The 11,769-nt window shown below is 34.1% G+C and overlaps 2 protein-coding genes, 1 non-coding gene and 1 pseudogene across 4 annotated transcripts; 2 read left to right on the top strand and 2 right to left on the bottom strand.

Annotated features, from left to right (window-relative positions):
- Positions 1-1,023: 1,023 nt before the first annotated feature.
- Positions 1,024-1,427, bottom strand: AT1G55604 (annotated as a pseudogene). The gene has a single exon.
- A 1,432-nt stretch (positions 1,428-2,859) lies between these two features.
- Positions 2,860-5,108, top strand: WRKY10 (WRKY DNA-binding protein 10). The gene is made up of 5 exons (NM_104436.2): positions 2,860-3,235; positions 3,753-3,891; positions 3,978-4,290; positions 4,377-4,529; positions 4,628-5,108. Exons 1-5 carry the CDS (start codon positions 2,861-2,863, stop codon positions 5,103-5,105), a joined length of 1,458 nt encoding a protein of 485 aa, NP_175956.1. The 5' UTR covers position 2,860; the 3' UTR covers positions 5,106-5,108.
- A 1,743-nt stretch (positions 5,109-6,851) lies between these two features.
- Positions 6,852-6,936, bottom strand: MIR158b. Its single transcript, NR_139869.1, has one exon. It is a non-coding gene; the product is annotated as a microRNA ath-MIR158b precursor (primary transcript).
- Positions 6,937-7,273: 337 nt separating this feature from the next.
- On the top strand, positions 7,274-9,854 carry AT1G55590 (RNI-like superfamily protein). The gene is made up of 4 exons (NM_104435.3): positions 7,274-7,547; positions 7,631-7,836; positions 8,121-8,211; positions 8,302-9,854. The coding sequence occupies exons 1-4, from the start codon at positions 7,398-7,400 to the stop codon at positions 9,676-9,678; spliced, it is 1,824 nt and encodes a 607-aa protein (NP_175955.1). The 5' UTR covers positions 7,274-7,397; the 3' UTR covers positions 9,679-9,854.
- Positions 9,855-11,769: the final 1,915 nt, after the last annotated feature.

Here is an 11,769-nt window from a genome sequence, read left to right as displayed (position 1 = left end):
TAGGTAAAACTTGAAATTGTAAACAAAATTTGAATCTATAGCTTCTCGTGCAGAATCAATGAATTTAAACAAAATTTTGGCTCACACAATATGATAGTTTTTTAAAAGAGTAAAATGTGAAGATATTATACCATTTTCGAAGTTTTGATAAAAATTACAAAAAAATACAAATAACAGAAAAAATCAAAATGTACATAATGAACATACAATAACAAAACAAAATTGTTATGAAAACTTACATAATTGGATGTTACTTTAACTAGGCATATAAACTATCCCACAGAGATGTATCATCGCAAAGGTCCGATTATACAAATTTCACGGACTATAGTTGTATCCATTAAGGTCTAAGTCCCCCTTATAAAATATGATATTGTTCATGTATGTAGTTTCCAATACGGTATTATTACACTCGAAACAAAGAAATTGAAATATATATACCTAAATCGGTGTGAATGAAAAAGAATCTATTCCTAAATCCTCATACTTATTTAGTTTCTTTCTGTGGGTGAATGTTTTAAGAGATTAACAGTGGAGAGTGACAATACATTGACAGACATATGTTTATGGCTATTTAAAGAAAAGAAAAAAAAGCTTCTAAAATTGATATTTACTTTCCATTTTACTTGGTCAACAAAATTTTTTTTGTCATATTTATGTTATATCCATATTTGTTTTAACTACAAAAGATATATGAGTTTATAAACTGAACCAAAATTAACCGAAATGTTTTGGTTTACCCAAGGTGAAGATCAAATCGGTGGAACCGTAACGTCAACACAAAATTGATAAAATCTTATTATCTTGTTCAATGTAAGAGTTTACTAAGCAGCATTTTTTTAATTTTAATAATATTTTCTTATTAAAGTTGACTGGACTGGACTAGTAATATTAAGGATTGTCAATTTTTGATTAAAGAGAATAATTATTCTCAAGTAAATTGTATTGTCTAAAATGTTTTAGAATATAGTTAATATATGGACCATCTATATTTTTTCGGGCAAACATCTAATATTCATTAAATTAAAGAGTCACAACTTTTAATACAAAACAAAAAAATACATCCAGAACAACGAAAATGCAAAGAAAAAATAGAAACAAATGCCAAAAAGATCATCAAAAGATGGTTAAACGAGAGATAGATAAGATACAAATCAAAGAAAGAATACATAAGAGATCGACAAACACTTACAATCTTCACTGCTTCTTGCTTGACCTCATCCATAATAACCCCAAAGGTTACAAACTCTACCAAATAGGCAGAGGGAGCCATTAGCCGGGAGGTAGAACTTTGCATTAGCGACAAGTCTTGACCATTCATGCTGTTCACTAGACAGAATTTTGGGAAAATAAACTGGTTCAAAGAAGCAAAACAAGCATTTAAGAATGCTTTCTTGAGGGTCAAACTATTTGCTACAAGGGCATATAAACGGAGCATCATCGTCCAAGCGATAGCTTTTTTCAGGAGGTGACATCGAAGGTTTTGGAAGCACCAATCCTTTCGATGGACCATCTATATATCTTGACAAATATAAAATCTCGGTGATAATCAATCTAGTTTAACTCCGGTATTTTTATAACAATTATTAGAATAATGTTTCATATACGATGACAGTAATGTCAAACGATCGAGTTTATTTAAAAGTTGGTTGGACTGGTAGAGTCAGATCGAGGTTAAAACACTTAAATTTTTTTACAATATCAATTAATGATTACTAATTTTTGATTAGAAAAGGTAATTACTCTCATGCAAATCATATGGTCTAAAATTTCTTAGAATTTACGAACAATCTATATATATGTTAGTTTTTTTTAACTATTTGATTTAATAAATATATGATCACGGTGATATACGATCACGGTACTATACCATCACGGTGATATAAGATCATAGTGATATACAATCACGGTGATACTCAATCTAGGTTAACTCCGTTATATAACATTTGTTAGAATAATGTTCTATATATAACGACATTAATATAAATCCAAAAAGTAAATAAGTAACGATAAATGGTTATTTTTTAAATATGGTCTAAAATTAATTGGAATATACATAAAACATTTATTTTTGTTAATTGTTTGATTTAATAAACATAAGATCGCAATGATACTCAATCTAGTTTAACTCCGTTATATTAAAGACATTAATGGATTAATGTCCTGGATACACTAATATTTCTATAAAACCAAACATTAAATAACTAATGATAAATGAGGTTTTTCTTTTTCTTTCTTCCAACAAACGGTTATTTTTCTTATTCGGTTTAGTTTTTTATGTACACAGTACAATAGAATTCAGTGTTTTCATAATTCAAATTTAATTTATTGATGATAAACCCAATCACATTGAAGTTTAAATGATTTTAAATCATAATTAAGAAATTAAAATTACAACAAAAGTTTGTATATTGTTTCTCTTAATATATACAAAATACATAAATGTGAAAAATTGAAAACAAAACCGAGTTTGGTTCATATTCATTAGTCTTTGGTTTTTTACTTAAACCGAACCGAAGTAGAAACCTAAACAAAATTTGGAAAATAGAGATTAAAAAAACTCTTTAGGGATTGCTGACACATTGGATGACGAAAGTTTGACCATATAAAATTGTTACCAAATTAAAATGGTTACAAACTTTGCTATATAAGACCCACTATATTCCTCCTATGCAATACACATCCCCTCTGTATTCTTCTTTCATTTGCTGCTAGCGTTTTCTGAAGAAAAAGGTTTATCCTCTTATATCTATTAATTATGTCATTATTTCAATAATTTACTAATCATTTGATTCTAAATCTCAAAATTATCACTTTTACACTAGATTTTGTTTCTTGACATCCTAAGGATTTGTCAAAAATGAGTGATTTTGATGAAAACTTCATCGAAATGACGTCGTATTGGGCTCCACCATCCAGTCCTAGCCCAAGAACGATATTGGCAATGCTGGAGCAAACCGACAATGGTCTGAATCCAATCAGTGAGATCTTCCCTCAAGAAAGCTTGCCAAGAGATCATACTGATCAATCTGGACAAAGATCTGGTCTTCGTGAGAGACTGGCTGCAAGAGTAGGATTCAATCTTCCAACACTCAATACAGAAGAAAACATGAGTCCTTTGGATGCATTTTTCAGGAGCTCGAATGTTCCTAATTCTCCTGTCGTTGCAATCTCTCCAGGATTCAGTCCATCAGCACTATTGCATACTCCCAATATGGTCAGTGATTCTTCCCAGGTAAGTATTAATGTCTTTTGTCTTTATGATTGTTTAATAATATACATGATATAAAGTTTATATGATAAATAGTAAAAATCTCTCTGTGATTGAACCAATATTTGGGAATATGATCATGTATGTTATCATAATTCTATTTCGTTTTAACATATATAGAGTAATATTGCTGTCAAAGAAAAAAAAAGAGAAAAAAAGTAATAATATCTATCGGTAAACACAGAATCTATTATTTCCTTTTGTTTAGGTTTGATATTTTTCATTCCTATCTGTGTTTACAAATTTTGTCGAAAACAAAATAAAAAAAATCTGTGTTTACAACTTAAAAATGGTTGTCCCGGACTAATTAATTTATGTTGTTTATGATCGAAATGTATATGGGTTGAATAAAATTTTGATACCATGTAAATGATTATTTTCAAATCCTTCTTTTCTTAATTTACGTTTGAAGCCATAGGGATCTCTAGGCCTCAATTCTAAAACCGTAACTAAAATAGTCTTTGTGACCTTCTTGTTACAGATTATCCCTCCGTCTTCAGCCACCAATTACGGACCTCTAGAGATGGTGGAAACTTCCGGTGAAGACAATGCAGCGATGATGATGTTCAACAACGATCTTCCTTATCAGCCGTACAATGTTGATCTGCCTTCTCTAGAAGGTAAATAGAGTTGCTTGTGTCTCAAGTTTGCTTCCATTTTCAATTTTCCAAATCTTTTTGTCATAATTTTCTTACATGTGAAACAGTCTTTGATGATATTGCAACGGAAGAGTCCTTTTATATCCCATCTTATGAACCTCATGTTGACCCAATTGGAACTCCTTTAGTCACATCCTTTGAATCTGAACTCGTTGACGATGCCCATACCGACATCATCTCCATTGAGGACAGTGAGAGCGAGGATGGAAACAAAGATGATGACGACGAGGACTTCCAATACGAAGACGAAGACGAAGACCAATACGACCAAGATCAAGATGTAGATGAAGATGAAGAGGAAGAAAAAGATGAAGACAATGTTGCATTAGATGATCCTCAACCTCCACCTCCAAAGAGAAGGTCCCAACAAAACTTATAATATCATAATCAATAATCTTTTCACAAAAACTTATTTAAGTTAACCATACATATATAAAATCTTGTAGGAGATATGAGGTATCAAACATGATTGGAGCCACAAGAACAAGCAAGACACAAAGGATCATACTTCAGATGGAAAGCGACGAAGACAATCCTAACGATGGTTATCGCTGGAGAAAATACGGTCAGAAAGTCGTCAAAGGAAATCCTAATCCGAGGTTATTATTTCGCAATGTTGTTAGTCTCTTTTCCCTAACGATTTAATCATCTTACACATTAATATGTTTTTTTGTGTGGTATATATGTTAATATGCAGGAGTTACTTCAAGTGCACAAACATCGAGTGCAGAGTGAAAAAACATGTGGAGAGAGGAGCAGACAATATCAAGTTGGTTGTGACTACATACGATGGGATACACAACCATCCTTCACCACCTGCACGTAGAAGCAATTCCAGTTCAAGGAACCGGTCTGCAGGGGCAACAATACCTCAAAATCAGAATGATCGAACCAGTCGGTTAGGTAGGGCTCCTCCTACTCCTACTCCTCCTACTCCTCCTCCTTCGTCTTACACACCTGAGGAGATGAGGCCTTTCTCTTCGTTGGCTACAGAAATTGATCTGACAGAGGTTTATATGACCGGAATCTCTATGCTGCCGAATATACCGGTTTACGAGAATTCGGGTTTTATGTACCAGAATGATGAACCGACGATGAATGCGATGCCGGATGGTTCAGATGTGTACGATGGGATCATGGAACGCCTGTATTTTAAGTTTGGTGTCGACATGTAGACATAAAACCTTTATTTTCAGTCCTTATCGTCGATGATAGACAACAACTTGCACTGATCATCAGCTTAATTATAAATTCTGAATAAATTTTACTTTCAAATATTTTTTCACTCATTTAATTTCTAACAATTAGAGATGTTTAATCTAGAAAATGTTAAATATAAAATTTGATTTTGATTAGTAATGACTGTGATTTTTGGTTGAGGAGACTTAGACTGTGGACTTGAATGTAAAGATTTTGACTAGAGAAACTTTATGATTGATTGGTAAAGATTATGGCAGCATAAATTGTAATTTTAAATAATATAAATTATATCGATTTAAACTCGAACGATTAACGACTAAATTCTCACAAATTACCTTTTTATATACTGTAGTTAAATTTAATACACCTTAAATAATCGTCATAACATATAATTTGTTCCCTAAATTAATAATTAGATAAGTATTGAAACATTAATTTTAAAGATTTGTTTATTGTTCTACAGTGAAACTATTTAGTTTATCATACTTTGTATTGAAATCAAATTCAATCTTTGTTTTTCTCTTTTTTGTGGAAAAATAGATCTTAAAAGAACAAAAAAAAATCACCTCTATTTTTTTGAAGAATCAACTGTTTTCACCAAAAATAAATACAAATATGGTAATGAAATTCACGTTAAAAAATCAGCATATATTAATGTTCAACAATAGATGTCATAATCTTGTCTTCTTCTTCTTATTTTATCAAAACAATGTTGTCATCCAAATTAATGTTAGAGGTATGAAGCTGGCTGCGGTCCGCGGACTTAGCTCATATAGTACAGCAAGGTGAGCTTGGACACCATATTACATACCCGTAAAATAGCGGGCCAGTGAGACCAGCTCAAACGAATTGCAGATTTTAGCAGATTTAGCCCGCAGATTGGTGGGTCGATCCACAGACTATAAATATTCAATAAAATTAAATAAAAACTAATGCTCATTGTGGACCGGTCTGTTTGACACCTCTGCAAAATGTTTCACTAGATCTCCTTTCAATACCAGTTTTAGTCAGGAAAGAGATTTATAATGTTACAAAATCTTACAGTCCAAAATTTGAGATAAAACTATATTTACATTTTACATATTCAACTTAGTATTGTGATAAACAATTTATTAATCTCTTCTGAAAATACTAGTGTTTGAATAAATCACAAGTGTTTCCAAATAATAAACTCAAGATCACCAATGGTGTTAAGAAACGGAGACAAGAACATTTCGTCTATTTGTCCTTTGAAAATTAGTCACGTCCAATTTCCATCGAGTTTCGAATTGTGTTGTCACTATGTTTCAACTTTTAACCTCGAGAAATTAGCTATAGATACGATGGTTATGTTCGTGCGTCAAAACAATAATTTATTAGATTTGATTATCTTTGAAATTAGCGGTATCAAAAGTCGTTGGGCCAATAAAATTCACCATTAAAGATAGAGGAAACAACTATGGATACAACATCACACACATCAGTGACTTTAGAAGCTCAAGTTTAGAGCAAGATCCGGAAGAGAAAAAAAATGAGTTTTGGTTTCGAAGTGACGATTAAATTAAACTGAAAGCCAATCCCTCCGAGAGTCAATAAAAACATAAAAGAAAAACAAAACAAGCAGTCAGTGAAATCAAACAACAACCATAAAAAATAATCAAGACAACAAAAAGAAAATCCAATCAATCATTGATCAACATATACACACGTTCGTAACATCAACAAAATCTCCATATAACGTCATCACGGTATTGCTTTGTCTACATTTGGGGAAAAGCAATGATATCATCACCTTTTCCAAAAGTGTAGACAAAGAAGCACAGAGATGACGTGTTCTTATCCTTCTGCAGTCAAAATCTAAACTCTGCAGATGAACAAGTATCTATCTGTGTGTATTTATAGGAGGCTACTCTAGGGTTACGATGATCTGGAAACCCTAGAATAATCTATAGTGAAGTCACCGCTAATGGAAGACGGACCAAATTTGCAAAACATGGGTTAAGCCCAAATTGTTATAAAAGCCGAATTGTTACATAATCTGCAAAATAAAATTAAAATATCCAAACCATCTTCATCTCAGAACCGAAATTAAATATTGAACCGGTTTCTACCAGGTTGTTTGGTTTTATTTAAACCGATGGTTTATAATGACCCGAAGAAGTCGGCAAGAATTATGAGTAATCCTGCGTCCAAACAATAACTTTCGTCAACGGCTCAAGAGGGGAAGAAGATTGAATTGGAAATTCTGGGAATTGGAATTGGAGAGGGAGAGAGAGAATTCGTTCATCATGGAGGAAGTGACGAGATCTGTGTTAGCAGAAGAAATACTGAAGCGTTTAGATCTGGAGAATCTCTGTTCCGTCGCATGCGTTTCCACCACTCTCCGCTCCGCCGTTGTTTCCGGCGTTCTTCCTTCTCTTACCTCCCTCGATCTCTCTGTAAGTTTCCGATTCTCGTCAATTTGGAGATTTTATTTTTCTGAATAGAGATGAAATTGATCGAATTTTCGTTTCTCTGTTAGGTTTTCTCTCCGGACGATGAAACTCTGAATCACGTGCTGCGTGGTTGTATCGGACTCAGCAGCTTAACTCTGAATTGTCTCCGCCTTAACGCTGCTTCTGTGCGTGGAGTTCTCGGGCCACATCTCCGAGAACTTCACTTGCTCAGGTGTTCACTTTTATCCTCCACCGTCCTCACTTACATTGGCACCCTCTGCCCAAATCTCCGGTACAATTCCTTCTTCCCATGAACTTTTCAATGAATTATCATGCTTTTCGTCGATGTTTGTTTCTGAAATTGATGAAAAGTCACATTGTTTTTCTGAATTTGTCACTAATTGAATTGAATACTCTGTCTTTCCCAAGCCTTTACTTATTTGGGATTGCTTTGGCTTTTGTCAATTATATTCTTTCTTGATCAGATTTTTTCAGTGTGATGCATGTAGTTTCGAGCTATATAGTTGAAGTTGTGATAATTGAGTAATGAGTGTTTCTGTTTGGGTTCAATGACAGGGTTCTTACTCTGGAAATGGCAGACCTGGATTCTCCCGATGTTTTTCAGTCTAACTTGACGCAGATGCTTAACGGGTGTCCTTATCTGGAGGTAATTTGTTAAAGCTTGCTGAGGCATTGGTCCGACGAAGCGAGAAAGTGTGAAATTGAATTGGGTTTTATATTCTTGTGATGCTTGCAGTCTCTGCAACTTAATATCCGAGGTATCCTAGTAGATGCCACCGCTTTCCAGTCTGTTAGATTCTCCTTGCCAGAAACTCTCAAAGCTCTAAGGTTACAGCCACTTCTTGAGTCTGAGGCAATTCTTCTCATGAACAGATTCAAAGTGACTGGAACTTATTTATCTCAGCCTGATTATAATAGTGCCTTGCTATCTCCTTCACCTTCTTTTACTTTGCAAAGCCTGTCTCTTGTCCTGGACTTGATATCTGACAGGCTTATCATAGCTATCACAGGTTCTCTTCCTCAACTTGTCAAACTGGACCTTGAAGATCGTCCTGAAAAAGAGCCATTTCCCGACAATGACTTGACTTACACTGGGCTTCAGGCTCTCGGTTTTTGTCAGCAACTCACAAGCCTCTCTCTGGTTCGAACTTGTTACAACCGCAAGATATCATTCAAGAGAATAAACGATATGGGTATATTTCTTCTCTCCGAGGCTTGCAAGGGTTTAGAGTCTGTGAGACTCGGTGGGTTCCCAAAAGTCAGCGACGCTGGTTTTGCGTCGCTCCTTCACTCATGTCGGAACTTGAAAAAGTTTGAAGTTCGAGGTGCCTTCCTGTTGTCTGATTTGGCATTTCATGATGTCACAGGGTCTTCCTGTTCTCTTCAAGAGGTCAGACTCTCGACGTGCCCTCTCATAACAAGTGAAGCTGTGAAGAAACTGGGGTTGTGTGGCAATCTTGAGGTGCTCGACTTGGGCAGCTGCAAAAGTATATCAGATTCTTGCCTCAACTCTGTTTCAGCCCTCAGAAAGTTAACTTCTCTGAATCTCGCTGGAGCTGATGTAACCGATAGTGGCATGCTTGCACTTGGTAAGTCAGATGTTCCCATCACGCAACTGTCTCTCCGCGGCTGTAGGAGAGTCAGTGACAGAGGAATATCCTATCTGTTGAACAATGAAGGAACAATCAGCAAAACATTGTCAACACTTGATCTCGGTCATATGCCAGGAATCTCAGACAGAGCCATCCACACAATCACACACTGTTGCAAGGCTTTAACAGAGCTGAGTATCAGGAGTTGCTTTCACGTAACAGATTCTTCGATAGAGTCCCTGGCTACATGGGAAAGACAAGCAGAGGGAGGAAGCAAACAATTGAGGAAGCTCAATGTCCATAACTGTGTGAGCTTAACTACTGGAGCACTGAGATGGTTAAGCAAGCCGTCTTTTGCGGGTCTGCATTGGCTCGGAATGGGACAAACACGATTCGCGGGTCGAAAAGAGACGGTTACAGCTATGATTTGTGGACAGAGGCCGTGGCTCACGTTGTGCTTCGATGGATGTGAGCTTGGATGCTCTGATGGTTGGGAATTCCACACGCCACAACGCCACTGAAGAACTCATTGTCTCACTAGTTCATGTATTGTATAAAATCGTTCAGAAACATGATTCAGTAGGATGTGTAATTTTATTTAAACCTTTTAAAAAATTTGATTGTAAACTTGTAAAAGTTAAACTAATTCCAAGAAATGTATTATTATCTTTACTTGCATTAGTAACAAGCATAAAGCACCAAAACCATGTGATTCATAATAGTTATTAAGTTTTAACCAAAACAATTAGTAAAGGATATGAACGATTAAAGTGCCTATATATATTAGCCTGAGCAGATGGCAACATACACTTAAAATCTGGAGCAAAACCAAGCCAACTGCTGAAGATTAATTTGAATTGTGATTGGTTAAGTGGTCACATTGATTAGTTAGTTAATTATGAATAACAAGATACCCATTTATTTTTATTTATTCACATACTTACACATTAACGACAAATGTTACCTGAATTAACATCACGTGTCGGTTCACAAACCAAACACCCGAAAACCAGAGTCTTGTCTTCTCCTTTACATATCTTATGGAGTTCCTATTAAAACATTATTTTCTGTTAGTTCGTTACAATATAATTATAGTCATCTATATTTTTTTCTAGCAATTTTCTAGTGTCCTTCAATATATACTTGGTCCAGTCACATCTCTTGAATATTCTACGAAAAGTAAATAAAAAATTCTTATAGTTTGTATAGTCACCTTCTTTGTATTGTATGTTAAGTAATCGAAAAGGTTGTAGCAGAGAGATTCAGTGTAATTTGATGTAAACAACTATATAACCAGAATATTTAGCAAAGAAAATTATTTATATGATCACAAACTTTGGATAGTATAAAAAGAGCAAAAGTAAAAAAAGTCAAGAAAAAATAGATTGAGATTGATGGATGGAAGTAAATAGAGAGTGGGTGTGTCGAAGAGAGCATGAGGGATTGCTTCTGTCAGTAAGCATATGAAGTATTTATATTTCACCTAAAACCCTAAATCCATTTTCTTTTCTTTTCTTCTAAATTTTATTTTTTCAGAAAGTATATTATCCATAAGGCCATGGATGCTTTTCTAAAATAAAAAACTTCTTATATATAAATTTTTTTATTCAGATACAAACTTAATTTGTTGGGTGAAGTTTAGGTTTCTATCTACACGCAAAATTGTCTTTCAGCTTATGACAACGTACGTCATCTTCTTCCCATCTTTGTTACATATTTCACCGTCTTGTCATAAGTAATTATTTGATGTTTGATATTCGAGTGTTATTTTGAATGGTATTATCGACCCCCTAATATAATATTATCACTAATGTCTTCTCCTATATCAGCATATAGTTGACTTTATGGATACTAAATATGTTGACAAAAAAAAAAAACTGATATAATTTTCTCAACGAAGTATTTTATAATTCATAATGAAGATTAGGAGATACATTGGAACAAGAATTAGTAAAATGAGAAGAAAAAAAACGAATAAATATATAGATGATACATGCAAGTTCACAATTCATTTACCATATGTTATATATACAGATGTATCGTGGTGCATATATATGGTTGATCATGAGAAGGATCGGATCTAAATCTGATCATTGCTTTTTGAATTCAGACATAACTAGACGCGTGTATATGTGTAGGTGTATAGATATGTGTGCAATGTTTTAATCGTATGTGTTAATAAATCAATAAATGTGTTAGGGCAAAGAGTGAACAGAAGGGTATGAAAAAAGGGTAGATACGGGAGGCAGCGAGACACGAGAGACGAGAGAGATACCTATGAACCACGACTTGTGTGTTTGTGTTTCATTAATAAAAAATTACTAACATAACTATATAGTATCAAGATCAAATAGATCAACCTTTTTCATTTGTTAAAATATACTCCTATAACATAAGTCTAAATAAGCACACCCTTTTGTTTTATTTTTGACAACTTTGATGCTTTTGTTTCATCCGACAAATCGGCACCTTTTAGGGTTTTCATTACCTGTTTCTTCCCCAAAGACAAATCCCTTTTTTACCCCATTAATTTACTAACTCTCGATATAATTATTAATCACTTTGATTATAAATAAGGTAATCGATCAGTACCTTTCTTGGAACTAACGAAA

The sequence above is a fragment of the Arabidopsis thaliana genome (genome assembly GCF_000001735.4).
Source record: "Arabidopsis thaliana chromosome 1 sequence".
Lineage (NCBI taxonomy): Eukaryota > Viridiplantae > Streptophyta > Magnoliopsida > Brassicales > Brassicaceae > Arabidopsis > Arabidopsis thaliana.
Note: the sequence above shows the minus strand (reverse complement) of the source record. Positions and strands in the feature narration are given on the sequence as shown.